Source organism: Ixodes scapularis, unplaced genomic scaffold (assembly GCF_016920785.2).
Source record: "Ixodes scapularis isolate PalLabHiFi unplaced genomic scaffold, ASM1692078v2 PGA_scaffold4__175_contigs__length_147842914, whole genome shotgun sequence".
Lineage (NCBI taxonomy): Eukaryota > Metazoa > Arthropoda > Arachnida > Ixodida > Ixodidae > Ixodes > Ixodes scapularis.
In genome coordinates, this window is record NW_024609879.1 from 141,749,825 (window position 1) to 141,769,957 (window position 20,133).

At 47.3% G+C, this 20,133-nt stretch overlaps 1 protein-coding gene across 1 annotated transcript; it reads left to right on the forward strand.

Annotated features, from left to right (window-relative positions):
• The first annotated feature begins 10,874 nt into the window (after nt 1-10,874).
• Nucleotides 10,875-19,236, forward strand: LOC121047363 (alpha-scruin). Its single transcript, XM_040502540.2, has 7 exons — nt 10,875-10,929; nt 11,497-11,613; nt 12,507-12,623; nt 13,840-14,017; nt 15,794-15,994; nt 18,227-18,444; nt 18,940-19,236. The coding sequence occupies exons 1-7, from the start codon at nt 10,875-10,877 to the stop codon at nt 19,164-19,166; spliced, it is 1,113 nt and encodes a 370-aa protein (XP_040358474.1). The 3' UTR covers nt 19,167-19,236.
• Nucleotides 19,237-20,133: the final 897 nt, after the last annotated feature.

The window sequence follows — 20,133 nt, forward strand, 5'->3', positions numbered from 1 at the left end:
ACCGTTGGGATACCGGCGGTGGCGTCGGGATCGCTTAACTTGTTGTGGCGATCCCGACGCCGTCAGCTTCTTGAAAGTTTCTTTTGCGTTTTCACAAAGGATTCGATGGTCATCAATATCGGTCTCAAACAGCTCCTCATGCAACAGGTTTTGAATTCCACGTTCTTTGTTTTCCATCCACCTTTTCACCTAGCATCTTTCTTTAACAGGAAGCAGTTTGTCTTTTTTGTATCCATCAGCGCTGTTGCCATAATCGTGTACCGCCGATTCGTGCACGCCTTTATTTCTCTTCTCTCTTCAACCCACACCGACCCTCGTTGTCGAGAATGCGACGGCTAGATGCGTCTGATAACACTGACATCCCTCTCAGCTCTCGGCCGTCGCCTGAAAGCTTGAGGCGGGTATAAGGAATCCTTAAAATACTGCCGATCACTGACCTCTTTAAACTTGCACAGACGATAGGCTTTAACAAATATGAAGCGTATGTTTCCCGCCATGCACTTAGAAGAGTCAATCGTTGATACCTGTGGCGGAAGCGAAAGAGGGAATGACGAGGCTAAAAGTCTGTTGAGACCTTCAAAACAATCTGCGCTGTGACACTGAGCTTGAGTATTCACGTTCTTACGTTATGCTCAGTGACAAGGTGCCATCTTTTTGTTCAGAGCTATCATATATTTAGCTTCATCATTCGCCCCCCCCCCCCCCCCCCCCCCCCCTCTTTCCGTAAATTGTAGGGATTGACTCCCAAGTGTTTCTCGGGAAAGTATAAACACTCCAAGTTCCTTAGAGCGTACACAGTCCCACTCCACCCCCCTCCCATGCACGATCTCCAATCAAACACGGATGTACCGAATACTCTACCAGCAAATACATCTCACCCCACAAAAATCCGATGGCCTTGTAACCGACAGGTTTTGCGTAGTAGGAGCGTCTGGACAGGCACGGCCTCGGGTTTTTTCTGCTCCGAATCGGGAGGGCGAGCTGCCGTCATCTATCCTCGTAGACAGTCTTCGAGACAGCGGAAGCAGCCGTCTCTGCTGTCCTGGCGAATCCGGTATCTCGGTGTGTCGGTGACTGCCGTCTCACTCGGCGCCGCACGAAAGAACGACAGCGTAGACAACGCGCTGTGCGTATACGTGCTCTCGGACCCGGGCTGTCCACACCGCTGTAGCCCAGGACTTGGCGCCGTCTAATGAAAAATGAGCTCATAGCAGAACGAATTCTCCTAGTAAAGTATGTGGGGTGCATGCGGAGGGGAATTTCACTCTGGGGGGTAAAGGCTTTCAGGAAACGCAGTCCTTCGCGGGAGAGCTGGCGCATCTGAGGGGTCGATCGCCTTCCACGAGGACGGCGCGCCCCAGGACTCCCGAAAGGAATGTCAGCAGCCCCACCAGCTACCAGACACGTGAGTTCTGATATCCCGATCCTTGGTGCCACTCGCTTCCTCATGAGCGATATCACGCGGCAGAGAGAGCCTGCATGCACTCCGTTTCACCCTCACTCCTACCGCCGACGCTACCCGATCTGATTCAGCCAAAAAGCAGCGCCAAAAGTACAGGGAGTTCTCGAGGAAAGAAAACCGTCTTTTTCGGCCCGGGGAAACAAACTTATACATCTCAGAAAGCTCAAACTCCGTGAGAATGGGACGCTAGCGGTTGGGACGGAACGGAAAAGATTGTGAACATGGCGTTACCTGAATTTAAAGATGATAGGAAAAAAAAACGAAATTTCTTCATGAGCGAATGTCCACCTAAGTCTAATATCGTCAAAACAAGAATTGACATGCGAGCGCCTGTAACATCTATTTCAGCGAGAAAAAAAAATATTGTCAGCAAGAAAGAAAAATTCCTGAAGCTTCCACAGTGTCACTTCTTGTTTCGATGATATATTAAGCTTAGGTGGACGACTGCTCGTATAGACCATTCCATTTAGCGCTCTCTGGGCGGCACCATTTTGTTTGACAGCAGCGCCCTCTCCATACATCCGGGAAATTCAGCGGGTTCGGCGGGGTAAAACGAGAGAGAGGGCACGCGCCCGACTCCGTTAGCAGACGACAAACCGGGATGCTGCCATCCTCCATCTTTGGGCTGTACCGGCGGGCTGTACGGAACATCGAACTCTCGCTCGTGGCTGCCGTTGTGAAGTTGTTCGCGTTCTTAGAATAGTTGTGGCTACTCCAAAATTATCCTATAGCTCTCTGTTGTTCTATTTCGGTAAATGATCAACTAGCATATCGTTTTTCCGTTACTTAAATAGCAATTGAGTCAGCCGGCAGTACAACCCTCAACTACTGCGTGTATTGCGGCAGGGGAGCATGTTTTTATTTATTATTTCAGACTTCCACTCATAATCGCTAAAAGCCTACACCAGTACGAACTTTGTGTGGTAAAAAAGGTACAGCAACCGGATTTACTTTTCGCCGGAGAGACCGGCCAATCTGACACAGTTTTCCCAATTTTTTTTTATTTGCACGCAGGTAACAGCGCAATTAGACCCTGTTAGTCTTTTTATCTAGCATAGTATTACACGATAACTGGCATACCAAAATCTGCGCATCTGCGCTTGAAATTTCCAAAATGGCGCGATTTTAAACAGTTTGTACGCCAGCCGAATGCTAGGTACAGCCCACTCGGCGGAGCAGACGACATCGGGTGAAAGGGGGAGGGCATTTTTTTTTCTCTTTTTACCCTTTCTGCTATGACCCTAATAGAACGTTTTCTGTGTACTCTCGTCTCCAGCCACCTAATAGGCGTATCCGGTATGGGCGACGAAAAAATAATCCAACGTTTCAACCTGCAAATAGTAAAAAAATAAAGGGGAGGCAAACCGAGAAAGTGTGACGGTTACGCTTATATCCTAAATGCCTTCTATTGGCGTGGCAAAGGCAAAACAATGTTTTCGCCCATACTGGAAGTGACGTCAATTCAAGATGGCGGCGCACTTGCAGAAAAGATCTACATAGAAAAAGAGTAAAGGCGCTGTGATCCTGCGTTTTCTTTTTTTGTTTTGTGTGTGTGCGTGATTAGAGCCGGGAATAGGGAACCAACAAACGAAAAAAAGCATCGTGACGAAGTGCTTTGGGCACTTCTTGATTGATTAAATCGTGATCGTTCAAGCAGCAGTTGCGGTTATATTTAAAGTAAAACGGAGTCAGATTGAAGAACGGGAGAACCGCGCAATTTAATGGCGGACGCCTCCTGCGCCGACTGGTTGATGATGATGATAGTTCGCTTGCGTTGCGTTGTCGAGTGGCGAGGAGGAAAGCGGGCGGAGATGCTCGCAGACGACCGTGCGCTTCCGTCACCATGTCGCATCTCGTATTGCAAACCGCGGCCCTCAGACCACGTGACCGTGATCGAGTGGTTGGAAACACTCTGCAGTCTGGGCTCTCTGTGCAGCGCAAGTTCGTCTGCTCCTTTTTGAAGTGGTTGTATGACGTCAGAACGCCGAGCTCTGATTGGCTCTGATTGAAAGCCTCCATCTTGAATTGTCGTCACTTCCAGTGTGGGCGACGACAAAATAGTAAAACGTTTCAACCTGCAACTAGTAAAAAAAATAGAGGGGAGCCAAAACGAGAATGTGTGACGGTTAGGCTTATATCCTAAATGTCTTCTATTGGCGTGGCGACGGCAATGTTTTCGCCCATAATGGAAGTGACGACAATTCAAAATGGCGGCGCCCTTGTGGAAAAGGCCTCGAGATCGACCTAGAGGTGGCGCTACGGTCGCGCTATCATCATCATCAAAGCGGGGATAGGAGAACGGCCGCCCCATAGGCTCTCCACTGTCGCGCGCTGGACGGCGTAGATTCTTGCGTTTATTTTGTCGCATACTGTCGGTGGGAAAACAATTCTAGCGGAAATGGATGCAGTACTGTTCGGTGCTTCAGTGAAGATCGAATCGTGTTGTCAGCGTGCGGCCCAAATTTATATAATCGCTTCTGTGGGTGCGCGGTCTGCTCTAGGCAGACGTTGGAAAGCATGGATCACCACGATTGATGCCTGTCTCCGGCTCAACTGGAATATTTATGTTAAATATTTGTTTCTTTTAAAATGGCTGTATCGGTCTGTCAACGCGGGTATTAAAAAATAATAAATTCCAACCCAGATAACATAATGCTGGTACTGTGGGCCAGGGCCGTAACCAGGGGGGGGGGGGTTAGGAAGTTCTGACCCCCCCCCCCCCCCGAAATTTTTTTTTGTGTACGGCCCTGGTCGGTGCACTTGCAGCCAGCCGATTTTAATCTCCACCTCTGCGCACGCGCAGTGGCGCCGGTCGGCTACTGGGTACCAAACCGGGACCGGTTCTCCGGTTTGCTATAACTCTCCATTATATGCCACCGATGCACATGATTCATAGGCGAAAATAAGACAATAGACATTTTCAAAATGGCCGCCGTTGTCCCCGAAACCCCCCCCCCCCCCCCGAAATTTTTTTCTGGGTACGGCCCTGCTGTGGGCTGTGAAATCGCAGCTTCTATGCTTTTTTTTTTAACGTCTAGCTTTTGCAGTAATATAAATATTTAGAATGAAAATAAGTTATCGCTGTATTGGAAATTACCATGCTATTGAGTTCCTCTGACCTTTTACTGTGCCATAGTGTGGGTAAATTTTTTGGAGTCTGAACAAATCTACTGCGTTGCGATGAGGATAGAGTGCCTCTTTTAAGATCTGCAAACTGCACGGTTGGCAGGACAACTGAAACAAATGGAACAAACTGTTCTAATATATCTTCCGTAACTGTAATAAACGAGTGTAACCGAGCAATGCAACAATGTTCCTATTATTAAATGCTTTTCTCGGTAGTGTGGGTTCACCCGCTTCAATTTTCTTGGTGATTGCCGCGGATGTCAAGATGCTAATACTATACATTTCTGGCTAAATAATCTTGTATTCATACACGGTAGACTTTGCAACCCAAACAAACGACGCGCACCACGACAGAGACAGCATCGGCCGCAGTGATACTCTTTTACTGATGAGGGCTAGCGACCTTCACGAGACTTTCCGATCACCCTCCGCCCTCACCTAACATATATCGGGACTGGACAGTTCATCGATTAACTTTAGTTAATCGATGAACTGCCCAGTCCCGATAATGCCGTAAAAGTAATGCTTTAGTTGCAATTTTGTTTTGCCGGTTAATTGGAGTCTTGTGCTGGAGGAAGTCAACAAGGAGTAAAAAATGCCTGCTTTAATATTTTTGACGACTTTACTTCTTTTGTGACACAGGCTTGCTCGGTAAACCACTTCAGCGTGCTTGTCATTCCGCCGAGGGTGATTATACTGTTTAAATAATAACTTTAAAAAAACTTCATTTTAGATGGCTTCCCGTGTTCATATTGATGTAGGACTCACAACGTGAAGTTTAGAACGGGAATGCAATATGCCATTTATGACATAGTAAAACCAGTAAAAAAATGTGCAGTTCTAACGTCTTTCACGCAAGACCGGGGAAAAATCAACGTACGGATTTATTGATTGATTAGCCTATTGAATGAAAGCGATCAGTCGGGTTAATTTTCTAATCAAACCACAGACCCACTCAATATTCAATGCTTTACGAAAGCCACGGTTTGTGCGAGATAACAAAAATACGTGGGACCAACACACTAAGATTATGGAAGCTTCCGAGTTAATAATAATCGCTTTGCTGAATTTCTACGTATGGCAAACGATACAACACAACCTTTAGTAAGAAGAAACGGCAACAAAAACATAAAACATGTAATAAGGAATGTCAAGCTCAGCCTGAAACGGGCTTGCGTTGTCGAGATTCCATGCTTCTGAGCGTGCGCCCGTAGCAGACGACGCACGGCGGTATCCCCGCTTTCGCGCGTTTCCAATTTTGGCCGCACGGTGGCGGCACGGTTCGATCTCGAAGCGAATAGACCTGAAGGCAGCTTGATTTGGGGTCCACCCACTATCCTTTCAGTCAGAGCCAATCAGCGCTCGGCGTTATGACGTCATTACAACCCCTTCAAAAAGGAGCAGACGAAATTGCGCTACGCCTAGCCTTGAACTGCCTCCGGTCTTGAAAGGTGACTCAAGTTATCACCGTTCAGTTTCGGTCCACGTGGCTTATAAACTGTACATAAAGAAAATAAAGGATGTCAAGTGTGGCACTAATCGTCTAGAGAGCCGTTTTTACATACGTAGGATTTATATAGGGTCAGCACTTAGCATTTAACAAAATGCACTCTCTCTGTCTTCAAATACAACCAGAGAATTGTCAGTGAATAGTATCCAGTAATGTTAATCGATTACTTTCAAGCTTATTTGATTCCATACGCTGTGGGTTCTCTTGCTACTCCAATCTGGTACGCAGTTCGCAAGATTCGGACCGAATGTTGTTTTATTATTCCTTTAGCTTACTTTGATTCATCTTGTTTATAGAAAATTGTATGAATAAAATGTCTGGTGCGCGAGTGGTCGCTGTGTGCGTAAACTATATTGTGTGTTTTCAGAGGGGGCTTCAAATTTCCCATGGACTGCCGACGAATTCGACTTTCGATGTAAGTACATGGCGAATTAAAAGGAATATGGGTTATGATTTTGCATTAAAGAGGAAAAACAAAACGAAGTTCTTGGTTGTTCATTCGGATAAAGTTGTAAGAGTAGCTCATAAAAAATAACAAAGTTAAAACTTACGTTCCTTGAGTTGAAATGCGACTAAGTTAGTTAGACTCTTACAAATGTACCATGGTTATATTTAGAGTTAATCAGGAAAGTACCAAAGTTGCGCTCCAATTTCATTCGTTAAATATACCTCCTCTGGCGTTGGGGAGTGCTGACAGTGAGCTGACAAACCATCACACTTTCCAAATTTTTTTTTTTTTTGCAGATAATATGTGTGTACTGTGATTTCATTTGTCGACACTGTGCTCACGACAGTGTATGAGGTATCGGTAACAAACAGCTAACGCGTTACGACCAAATTGACGTAAATATAATGTGTCTTCCACAAAATGTTTAAACAAATAAAGCGCCGTAATCTAATTAGGTTGCAAGTCAGTCGAAAAGTGCAACTATCGTAAGATCAGTCTTGTGCAGGTTACTGGAAAAAAGTAATCGATTACAATTGCAATTACTGTTGGTTAATAAGCATTCAATTATATTAGTTGAGAGAAGAAAAGTAATTGGCCGTTACTTGAAAAAGCAAAAACTGTTAACTTTTCCGATTACTTCCAATTTTCAAAACGAAAGGTGTTTTTTTTTTCGGTCTGAAACCGGGTTTTTAAGAACTACCCTTTATTGGATTATAATCACCGAACTATGAACTATCTATCTACTCAATCCACCGATTTCGGTGAACCATTCAACTCTCAGAAACTTCATTCAAGGATTCCTTTTTGGGAGGACATGTGTTCAAACAAAGGGCGCCAACAAAACGCAGGGAAAAAATATTAACGGTCATAAATAATTTTAGTACTTCTAAAAGTAATCAAAAATGTTTTCGCGATTACTTTTTAACAAAGATAATAAAACGATAAACAAATTACCCCAAAAAGTATAATCGTTTACGAGCAATTCGATTACTTGTAATGAGTAGCGTTCAAGTGTGCGCGGTGAGATACAGTTTAAATCAATAGCATTTCATCGCTGATAGAAAGTGATTTTGTTAACGCAATATTCAACGATAATTGCAGTAACTCGGATACTATTGATTATAGTCACTGGCAACATTAGGAAGCGCAGGGCGTCGCGAGTCCCAAGCGTTTTACATTACATCTCCCTTCATCCCACGAGATGCCTACACAAGACGATAACGTCGAACAACAAATCAAACATTCCGTAGCGTGAAACACAGCGACGGCTGAAATGTGACGTAGGAACCGCTGGCGAGTCGCTTCTAAGCAGATGGACCGAATGAACGGTAAACGTGCGGGAGCGCTCCATATTGCCGCGCGCAGGGCCGAATGAGCAGCGCCCCGTCACGGTACTCTAGAAGATTCGCGATTCGCGTTTATTCTTACTCGCAGGGTAACTTTTATGATTTCGCCATAGTTTCTTGCTCTCCAAAGTGCCTGCTCATTCTCACCCCAAACCCTCGATGCTCGAACCTTCTGGGACAAATTTTCTCGATGCCGACGCACATTAGGTAAGGAGATACCCGCGACCCTGTCGAGTCAGTCTCGCTCTCGCTTGCAGTTACGCCCCCAAATCGCCGCACGCTTTTCTGTTGTCTCGACGCTCGTCTCTTTTTTTTTTTTTTTTTGTTCGGCACGCGTTCGCCGATTAAACCTTCATTTTCAATTCACTATTCAACCTCTCGTCGCCTTCCTTCGTGACAATATATATAGTCCGCATAGGCGTTTCTTATTAAAGCAAGTAGCACACCGCGGACGAACATTCCATAGAGTTTTGGAACTAATGAGGGTGTATTAGTATAGACATTATTCCCTGAACCTGTTAAGCAATTTTAGTGAACAAAAATTTACGTGTCTTGTGGTACTTGAAGAGCACTTCAAAAATCGCGCACCCAAATTTGAAATCCAAGAAACGACGAAATTGCACGTGTATATGCGTGAACCGTTCCCTCTCGTTTGTGTTGCTGCCTGGACGTCTTATGCGATGTTATTGGACAGAAACTAACACCGCCTTGTGGTCACTGAAGAACACTTTTGTGCGCACTCAAGTTTGCAGCAAAGTGGAATTTTGGGCAAGTTGGTTCGTAGTCAAATATATAGAAATGTCAAAAACGACAGGGACAAAGAAGAGTGTAAACAACATAAGGCGCACTCTCAACTGAAGGATATTCAAGAAAAACACACAATACCCTACCAAAACAAAACAGTACAAACTGGATTATGGAACTGAAAAATCTAACTGGATTTCTTTGTGGAAAACTGAAATACAGTTCGCCAGACAATGGTCTGCAAACTGGATTTCAGGTTTACAGCAAAAAATCCAGTTAGGGTTTCCAGCAAAAAACCCAGTTAGAGCTTCCAGTTTGTACTGTTTTTTTTGTTTTTTGTTTTTTTTCGACAGGGATAAGCCGTTGAAGAATGAATATTTATAACAACAACCCATGAAACCTCTTGATAAATCCAAGCTCTTTCCCTGAGACGGTAAGAGAGGGCTCGCTGACGCACTCATTTCCTTTTGTCCTATTCTGGAACGCTTCCTGAACTTCTCGGCACACTTTTCCTTTATATTTCGCTAGAATCTTAACATCATGCAGAACTGGTGAGCATGGGAAACGACTACACTACAGGGTGATTCAAGGAGAGGCCAGGCTCTTTAAATCGACCGCATAATTCGGTTTCTTAATTTATCGCACTACGACTTTGTGCAGCGTTGCCTACAGATAATGAATTTTTTTTCTTGTAAAATTTGCAGAGAGCGAATTTACCTGAGGAAAAAGTAAAGAAAGAAAAAGGCTTAACTCCTATGAAAACGCAGCGAAGCCACCGGTCTTCAAACAACACGGCGCCGTTTCGCACGGGAGACAAGAGATGGCGCAAGCGGTCGCCACGCCAAGTGCCGCCAACGAACGAGCATACGACGCCGAGAGACGGCGTCTTTAGCAGACAAGGAACTGCACTTCCTTGGTGTTACCGCCCCTGTTTTTGTTTGTGCCACTGTCGCCGCCTGCGGAACGCGCGCCACTTTTCAGTCGAAAAGGTCGTCTGCTAAAGACGCCGGCTCTCGGCGCCGTATGCTCGTTCGTTGGCGGCGTTCGTTGCGCCATCTCTTGTCTCCCCGTGCAAAACGGCACCGCGTTGTTTGCAGACCGGTGGCGTCGCTGCGTTTCCATAGGAGCTAAGCCTTTTTCTTTCTTTACTTTTTCCTCAGGTAAATGCGCTCTTCGCAAATTTTACAAAAAAAAAAATGCACCATCTGTGGGCAACGCTGCACAAAGTCGTAGCAGGATAGGTTAAGAAACCAAATTTTGCGGTCGATTTAAAGAGCCTGGCCTCTGCTTGAATCACCCCGTAGATAGCGAGATTACCAGAAGGGCTTGCTCTTATGGCTGCCGAATGTTCGCGCGCACGGTCACTGACCAACGTACACGGAACCGCAATTCAGCGGTATCTCGTACACCACTCCCATGGCACACTCATCATATGTGGCCCGATGTTTTATGCTACACTGCTCTTTAACTAACTGGGGACTATTGATTTTTCGGCACAGACATAACATACTATCGGGGGATGAGAATACCACAGGAACTTTGAAAGGCAGTGCAACTTTCTTTAAATTATGGGACATGGCATGCGAGTAAGGAATAATTGCCGGTCTCATTTTAGGCTTTTTCTTGCCACTTAGCTTGCCCCCTTTGAATTTTTTTTAACAATCCTTACGCAACCTCAGCAAGGCAGCTTTGTGAGAAACTTGCCTTTTGCAGGCGTGGAATCTGTAAATTAAAACTGCCTTGCACAGGTGTCCGCAAGATCCTTTTAAGGACGCCTCCAGAGACGTGTTGGCAATGCCCCTTTTGGCTATTTTCGATTGCGCGGACTCGAACGGCAGGATACCTTTCTTTGATCTCGGCTCGTGCGCCTAACATTTGTGGCCCTCCAGAAAGCATAGTTTTAGGTCTAGGAATTGCAGTGGCCCTTCTACAGGCTTCCCATGAGTAAGCCGTTCGAGTCACTGAAGACACCGTCTGTGCCGCAGAATCAATAGTTCCCAGCCAATTAAACAGCAGTGCAGCAGAAAACATCGGACTAAAATATGCTGAGTACGCCATGTGTACTTCGCGAAACCCGAGAAGAGTCCCATTAACAGCGATCGACGCAATATCGCTGCAAAACAGACACTTTGGATGTACGACGTATCGGAGTGAAGTTGTCGCTGCTCGCTTGGCCTTTCTCTCGTCGCAGCCTATGATCGCGCCACGACGTACGACAGCAAGTCGATGTTCACCGCCATGTCCACCGGGTCCTTCGAGGGTCAAGACCCGTTCAACCGTACGCAGCAAGGAAGTAAGTCACTCGAAACACCGCCTGACTTCAAACATTCCGTCAAATGCAATGAAAGCGCCATAAACACTTGATTGTTTTTGTTTGTTTTTAAATGCACACGACTTTGAAAAGCTTCTGTGGCTCGTAGATTACTAATACGCAGTTCCTAGCCTACAGCGCAGACCCACTACCTTAGCGGCGGAGTGGAGAGGAAAGAATAAAATGTTAGCCTTGCGGAATTTTTCTTTTTAGGAAATTTACATTTACGGTACGTGATATCATAAAGGCACCATCTAAAACACTTTTGTGAAACGTTTCATTGCACTCCGTTCGTTGGCTTATTCATACGTTTTTGTTTTTTTGTTTTACAACTGGATAGCGCTCGAGGAAACCCTACAATTAGAAAAAAGCGGCATAGTCTCTACGAGACTAAAGACAAGTACCTTATATATTTTATATATATATATATGATATGAACCTTAAGCATCCACTCCCCCCGACGTTAGTAAACGCCCGCTGGGGAGCTACCGAAATTACGAAACCCCGATAAAACTTATAATAAACGCCCCTCCCCTTTCGTATGTGCAGACTTCGTGGTGCCACCGAGCATGGCGACGCGCATTCCAAAGCCTGACGGCGCCCTGCCCGTGATCCCAAAGTCGAACATCGTGGTCATGGGAGGGCTCAACCTGGACACTGGAATCAGTGAGTTGTCCGATGAGGGGTATTGCTCCCGGTCAAGCGCCACCACGCGGACCTTCAGCAAACACTTGTTGCAGACACGATAGAGACATTCGTTCGAACAAAAGACGAAGGCACTCAAAGATTCTCGGAAGAACTTGAACTGGAAGCTTCAGGAAACCTCGGAGTAAAAGCCGAGGTTTGGTAATGACGAAACGACTGGTATACCGAAATGTTTTGTTACAACGAAATGTTTCGTTACAACAAAATGTTTTGTTATACGAAATGTTTTGTTACAACGAAATGTTTCGTTAGAATGAAATGTTTTGTTATACGAAATGTTCTGTTATACGGAATGTCTTGTTCGAACGAAATGTTTTGTTAGAGCCTTATGTTGTCGGCGGACGACTTAAAATGACGCTGGTGGAAATAGTCAATTAAATGCTTGCTGAAAACGAAAGCCAGCTGCTCTTCGGTCACGCGTTCGTCGACATTTTTTCGTAGATCGTAGTGTTGACTATAAGCCAACACTGTAACTCCCACGACTACGTCATCGCGTTTTGTAATGGAGAGACTCAAAGAAACAGTCTGCTCTCATCCTTGAAATCACACCACCACAGAGAATTGCTTCTTGGTCAGCGGCGTATGCATCACACTGCTCCCAATACGCTTGTGAAGACTCATATACAGTTACACGGCCTCTTTAGAGTAAGTCGATGACTGGCATTCTTAAACACAGACAGCGGTCTGTCTGTGTTTATCTAGAGTCGTCCATCTTCGCGCCATTTTTAATTTTCACAACTGCATGCGGTTAGGAATATCTGGGTCGGCGAATGACAGTTTGCAAGTTTCGTGAGCACCAAACGATATGCAATTGTCGCTGAGCAGTTTTCGTCTTGACGGCCGTCCTCTCCCAGCCGGCTCCGTGGTGGCCTTCGATCCGTCCTTCAACACGGTGCAGCAGTGCGGGACGCTACCGACGCCGCTGCACCACCACCGCGCGGTCCTGAGCGGCTCGGACATCTTCGTCGTCGGTGCGTATCTTCCACCAGTCAGGGTACGCGGCTTAGCATAATCCGGCTTCTTACTTTCGGATTGGTTTTTCAGCCTTCTTTCTAACAAATAAAGCAGTCCCATCGGCAGCGGATCGATAATCAGATGCCCGGGACCCGTCACGCCCGTGTTTCTTAAGTTGTCGACGACTATCCTGAGAGCAAGTCGCCTGCTTCTCACGCAGGGGTTTGCGGTGACGTCCAAACGACACCGAGTCCTGGTTGGCATTGATTGGAAAGATAGTAGGTATAGACCTCAATGCTAGATGCCTCGAGGTCTAGCCACTATTTATTTCAGTCGGCCAATAAGTGTTCGGCGTTGCGACATCATCGCAACCCATGTGCAAGAAGCAGACGAACTTGCGGTCCGCATTGGGTCAACTTCCACGTGACCGTTCTCATTCCCAGAGTTCTCCTTTATTCCCGCTTTTCCCTAGCCGCGGAACTTCCCTAGTACTGCTCTCTACAGATGTTTGCTTTAGCAGCTTGACCTCTGCAACTAGCAGTGGCGACCGATATGGTGGCCATTTACAAACAATTCCGCGTTTAACCACATGCGCCAGGTGTGGACATTGCGCGGGCAGAAACAAGATTCCTGTGAAGAGTTTTCGCATACGTCGTGCCGACAGCGGCGCCACCGCAACTGCATGACGTCAATAGAGGGGCCGGACGTAAAAACATTCGGGAAAAGCGGCGCCTGTGTACATTTAGAGAGCTCTACTTTTCATCGAAGGTATATTTTATTATCTCGGAGAATTTGAAGGTGTAGCTGCGTTTCTGCGAAAGATTACACCAAAATCCTTGAAATTTTTGACGAACTTAGTGATCTGCTCGCTGTCCCATATCGGAAGATGGCGCCGCAAATGACAACCACAGCTGACTCCGGCCGTCGTCGAATACGTCCGCCGTTGACCCTACCTAGTTTGTTGGTACAATTTTCCGCAGCAAGAGAGTTAAGGCTTTAAATTTCCCAAGCTAAAATGGACCTCCTAAATGCACATTGGGTGGAAGTTTCAACTTTCCATGTGCAGGCGCCGATTTTTCCGGTTCGTTTTAGAGCACTAGGATCCATTCCAACCACCCAATACACCATGTGTCTGCGCATGCGCGGTGCCGACGGCAGCGCCACCGCAATGACGTGACGTCATAGAGCTCAGTTTTTGTATAGATAAATTAATTGGACCGCGCCCGTTCGCAGGCGGCATGCTGGAATCGACCGAAGGCCTCTATGTGTGCAGCAAGCGGTGCTACAAGCTCAGTGTGCCCACGCTGCAGTGGACTCGCGTGGCGGACCTGAAGACAGAGCGAGCCCACCACGGGCTCGTACTGCTCCCGGGACGGATCCTGGTCTTCGGCGGACTCACCTTGGGCCGGAAGTGCGTGCCAGTTAACCGTTGTGTCCCACCTGAAGGGACATCCATGGGAATTCCGAGTTTTTTTAGACTATATCCTGCCGGAGAGCGATGCGCCCAAAGGCTGGTTCACGGACTTGCGTTTTACTACGGCCGAGTGTGCGCCACGGAAGGCTTTTAGGCCTCTCGAGATTGTTTACGAAAGTCACTTGATCCTGGGAATGCAGTACCATATGCCTCATAGCAGACTGCCTGATATCCGGGCACAAACAGTTACTAACATACTGACGGCCGAACCCTCTCAAGGCGATTGGCTAATCGCTTTCTGTTGCCATGGTAATCGCTATTTTGGTCCTTTTTAATCTTTCAAGCTTGGAAAGGGCCATTCTGAACCAGCCGCGGCACGATCTTTGTGGAGCGGCAGTGTACTGAAAGCGTTCCTCGCCAATGTGACTGTCGATGGCAAGCTTCAGCAGTGCTTTCTTTTACGCAGTCTTAGCTGAGACTGATTATAGCTAAGGTCCCTGGGTCCTGGAAAAGTAGAGCCATTGCCTTCTCTCCCTGCTAGCCGGACACAAGCAGATACCAACATGCAGACGACCAAACCTAGCAAAGTGATTCGCTGATCGGTCTGGGTTGCCATGGCAATCGTCAGGTTCCTTCAAATCTTTGAAGATTTGAAAGGGTCGTTTTAAAACAGTGGCACTATGGTCTTTATGGAGCTTCATCGTACTGAAAGCGTTCTTCGCCAATTATAGCGTCTTTAGCACTGTGTATGCAATCAACTTGTCAGTCATGCTTATTTCCATGGATCTCTCGCAATTATGTTGTTTTTCTTTTCCGTATTTTAAGGTGGAAATAATATTTTCTTAATGCAGTCATGCACTGATGCAGCACGTGATGGTGCGCCATGTGCGCTTGTTTCGCCGGTGTGTGAATAACAAATCCTCGGTATACAAGAAAGGCCTTTATGAACCAACTTGTCACCGTGATTTTGTATCGGCTCACCAAGAATGAAGAAGAAAAATAGAAACCTGTCCATTCCATGTACCACAACGGTGACCATACGGGGAGCTTGGCGCTACTTTTCCAGGATTCAGGGTCCTTACTTACGACAGGCTGCGCTGCTGGTCCCCCTTTGTGACCGATTTTATTTTTCTTTGCACAAAGTAGGAATTACTATTGGTCGATGGGATCACGTCATGTACACGTTTTTCGGATGTGGTCATCCGAAAAACGTGAAAACTTCACATATAAACAATTATGTCATATTTCACCGTAAAAGAGCGAGCAAAGCCGAACTCACAAGCGCGAGCATGGTCCCCTGAGCACTGCACGAGGCCACGTTCTCATGCAGTGCCCAGGGAGAACTTGCGGACCACTTTTGTTGCCCGTGACCCAATTCTTTTTTTTCCATAAAGTGTGTGTTGTAATCGGTAATGACAAAGCAACCGCTTTTATACCCCAACTTGCAGACTCGTACCGCATTACGTCGTGTGGAACGCCAACAAGGATACGTTACTTAGTTTAGCAATAGACCCTTTTTCAAGATGGCGCCGTCTAGAAGCTGTGGCGCCAATTATTCGAGTTTGCCATTGTTTGGGCACGGACACTCGCAGCATGCATTAAACCCGAGGGTTTAGTCAGAGTTCGGAGTAAACTCGGCTCAGCTAGTATTGGAGACCAGGGCCACGTCAGCGTCCGGCAAGGACTTGGAACCAATCACAATCATCTTGTCCAAGAAATCGCAACCGCCAATGTTGCTTGACGAACTTTTGAAAATGCGTACCACTTGTCCAGGCTCCTGTCCAGCATGGAGTACTACGACATAAAGAGGAACAAGTGGACCAAGATGAAGAGCAGCCTGCCCCAGGCCACGATGGCCATGGGCGCAGCGCTGTTTCGCTCTCTGGTTTGGATAGCCGGCGGCGTGGTGGACAGCGGATCCAACAATTTGGACTGCTCGTCCGCTGTCCAATGCTACAACCCGGAGACCAAAGCGTGAGTTGAGCTGGAACTGAATGCACGAAGACGTCTTCATAGCGCAGCGCGGAGAACAAAAAAAAAAAAAAAAACATATATATATAATCTGCGCTGCAAAAAAAAAAAAAAAAAATCTTTTTTGCGCGATTGTTTTTTTTTTTTTTTTTTTTTTTTTTGCGGATTACGCGATAAAGTAATCACTAACTGCGAATGAGAAGCGCGTGTATAGAGAATCCCAAGCTGTTTTCGGGCATCGGGCAATTGTTGGACGTGTCCAGTAGATCGCTGTAATTGGGACGCTGTGCAAGAAAGTAGATTGGCAGGACATTTTTACAGCATTAAAAACGGAACACTTTGATCCCAGAAATGTGTCCGTGCACCCGTCTGTGGATTTCCCCGCCTAATTTAGGGGGGAAATAGACGTCACGTGATGTCACGGCATCACGCGGCACCGCGACTTGACGCCGTGATGTGCATGATGTCATGTGATACGTCGCGTGACATCAGATCGCGTTGCACCACGACTTGACACCATAATGTCAGGTCACGTGACTACGTCCCGTGACACCACGATTTGACACCGTGATGTCACGTGACTACTTCGCGTCACGTCAGATCACGTGACACCACGACTTAAAACTGCTCAATTTTTGCGGAAAAATTGATGCCATGTGACCACATGAAGTGACGTCGTAATATCACGTGACAACACGACTTCGCGCAATGAGATCGGGAAATTCACAAACAATAAGTTCTTCAGTCCCCAAAAAGACTGTTGAATGTCTTGCTTTAGACACAATGATAGACACTGGAGTCTGTGAATGTGTAAACGATCGGTGCACAGTTATATGGTGAAAGAAATCCGCAAGCTGGTATACGCGAGACATTCACAGTCAGTGGTGGATTTAGAGGGAGGGGGGGGGGGGGGGGGGGAGGGAGAGAATGTCTTAAACCCCCCCCCCCCCCCCCCCCCCCGCCGCCCCCCTCGAATTCTGCACGTGTAAAAAATGTAGTGCGGTTTTCTCAAATGGTACGCTGAACCCCCCCCCCCCCCCCCCCCCCCTCTTTTGAAAACACCTGCATCCGCTCCTATCCGCAGCTCGTTAAATGGACACTGACAGCTCCAAAACATTTTCATTTTTTGCCAGGCGATTTAATATGATGTCTCGACACTACCCAATCAATATTTTGCATAAGAGTCACGTCTGTTTGTTTGTTTTGTTTTTAATAAAGAAAAAAAGAAACTCAACTGCTCCGAAAATGAAATCGAAACATGAACACGAAAATTCATGGCCGGCTAGCGTACCGAGGAGGATCGGGAGATGCGGAGGAGGAGATAGTTGCCGGAAGTCACGTGGCTATCGCTCCCTGCCCATATTTTCTCCACATGCACCTCCGCTTCTCCAGCGTGCGAATCAGACGTTGACGACGGCGGCGTTGCGTGCAGCGTTTGTCGCGCGAATATACTATGTTCATCTCGCTGTTTTGCGCTTGAAGATCCATTGGCCGCGAACGTCAGTTCCGAAGTGGCGGCCCCACGTCCGTCCCAACGTTGGTCCGTGGTGCGCGGTACGTACTCAGAATAACGTAGTAGATCCTGTGATCTGTGCAACGTCAGTCGGTGACAGGCCAAGAGTCCAGGAGAAACTTTCTCCAGCCTTTTTCCACTTGAGCAGAGCGAACGTTGGAGAGGAGGCAACGTTCGCTAAGGTTGTAAGAGGTGAACTCTTAGGCCTGCTTCAGACGAGGCAACTTTCCCAGCAATTTTGGTGTTTCTGAAGAGTTGTTCCCTTCCTAATGCGACGCGAATTGCTCGGATCGCGTCCGGCTCGAAATGGACGAACAACTCTGACAACTGGGAGACGTTTGAAGCGGCAGCAGCCAATGAGAGACTGGGCATTTTCACGTGACACCTCGTGCCGGGGATGGTGACAACCTAAGACTTGGTTCTTTTGCAATGCACTTTTTTTTAAAGGCGCTGTCACCTGGGTGCGCGACTGGGTTCGAGATCTAGTAGCTCGTAAAGACTCTACCACCCGTTCTACGCACAAGACGTCAGGTACATCCTGTCGACCTTTTGGGACGCTATTGCCTAGATGCGGCTCCCCCGAATTTGGCTTCTGTCCCAAAGTTGTTAAAAAGCCATCTTCCCTCTAAGCTCGGTCAGAAGGAAGATAGAGAGAGGGGTACCAAAAACATTTACTCTCAAATTAATACTTCTAAAAAAAGTCATTTTTGCCACCCGGACAGCTGGACGTTCATGGCGCCCACGCTGCCGACGTCCTGCGGCTACCTGAGCCTGGTGAGCGACGGCTCGTCGCTGCTGGCCGTCGGGGGCTCCGTGTCCCTGGACCAGCTACAGCTCGGCAGCGTCCCGGACGTGCACGCACTGTCGGCGGACCAACGGACCTGGGAGCCCATGCCCTTCCTGCCTCGACCATGCCACAGCTCCGCGGCCGTGGCTTTCGGTCAGAGGCCTCTCCTCCCTGCTCGGGACATCAAAGGAACATTACAGTAAAATTCTTAAAAGGTTCCCCAAAAGTTCGAAAAAAATTTTTCTCCCGGAGACTTCCCAGGCTTCTTTTCAAAATCCCCCCCCCCCCCCCCCCTCCCCAAGATTCCCTCACGAGCTAAAGGATTCCTCGAAATTTCCCTATAGAAATTCCTCAAAAGTTTCCTGTAGATTCGAGAAGTCCCACAGTTGACTCCGGGATTCTTCAAAATACTACTATGGATTCCCTCGGGAGCCTCAAAATTCATCGAGAGTTCCGTAAACTCCGCTATTGACTTGGAAGATTCTCCCGCGGATTCTATAAAATTCCCCCGAAATTTTTGAGTAATTTCGCACTGCGCCTGCGCAGTGCAGAGCCCCTGCTGCTCGGGTGACCCAAGCCGTCGGGATGCCCAATTCTAAAACTCTCTAGTATTCACGTAATCACTGGCGCGTCTTCCACTTGTCGCAGGGGCCAACCTGTACGTGTTCGGGGGCATCAGCAACGGCAACGTGCTGGCCGACGTGCAAGTGCTCCAGAAGGGCCGCTGGACGACCTGTGCACACCTGCAGGCCACCTTGCTCGGGCTAAGCGCGGTGGCGCTGCCTCCTGCACACGCGACGCCGCCCGAACTCGACCCGCTGGACAAAGGTCGCAGGGACGACGACCTCATCGTCTGGAGCTGGCACAACCTCTGAGCGCGCCGTCGCACTCGGAGATTTAAGATAGAGTACTAATAAAATGTTAAATAGTTTTGAGCCCTTATAACCTTTCTGCGTTGGTCCACAAATGTTTAGGAAGGTTTCATGGGCGGGCTTGCTAGAAAAAATGTCTAAGCCTAAACTACGGGAGAGCCAAGCCTGGGGAGCGCGAGCACTTGAGAGTAGTCAACTTCGTGCACCGCACCAAAGTTTGGGCAGCGATGGTTTAATAAAAAGGAAACGCGCAGCACTCAGACAAAGTTATCAATGCGCAAGTAACGCTAGACTCCGATGCCGAAGAAGACCCGTGCCACGGGGTAACATGTCGGTTCCATTCACCGACTTCTATTGTCAGCTGGATCGCAGGTCGGGAGTCCGACGGTGCACCACCGGCGGTCATTTCTTGACACCAGGCAATACATACAAATCAGTTGAAGGAATGAATAACTTTTTGTAGCTTGCGTGACGTGTCTCGTAAAGAGAGGTTTCGAAGACAGCATTTGCAGTCGTCAGGGTTAATAAATTAAACAAACAGCGTTCCAATCTCTGTCGTCTGCTGCTATCGCAGGATGTAGTTACAGGTTCCAATGGCTTCCAGCGATCTTTTCTTAAAATTAACGACCTGATCTAGAAATGGAAGCGATAGAAACAAAAGCAACCGAGGTGGCATGTGCACCGTGTGCAAGCTGTATCAAGATTCAAGCCGTGCAATGCCCGTTCCTCCCGTCCAGTGGAAACAAACATCATGGCAAGAGAGCAATCTGCAACCTCTCGTAAGTAAAAATATAAAAGCGTGACATTGAAGCAAACTTCCCTGGCTGATTGCATGACGGCGTGGCTCCAACTGTCTGCTCAGGCGGCTCATGAGGAGTCAACGGAGGATAGAAAAGTATTTGCACTCTAAAACTTGAAGCATGGACATCACAGCACAAGTTTTCATTGAATGCAAAGATATTGCCAGATG

Excerpts from the sequence above, each read along its gene's own strand:
- LOC121047363 (XM_040502540.2), top strand. The coding sequence starts at position 10,875 with ATGTCCACCGGGTCCTTCGAGGGTCAAGACCCGTTCAACCGTACGCAG. Across the intron at positions 12,624-13,839 it reads CTCGGACATCTTCGTCGTCG|GCGGCATGCTGGAATCGACC; the intron begins GTGCGTATCTTC and ends GCCCGTTCGCAG. Across the intron at positions 14,018-15,793 it reads GGACTCACCTTGGGCCGGAA|GCTCCTGTCCAGCATGGAGT; the intron begins GTGCGTGCCAGT and ends CCACTTGTCCAG.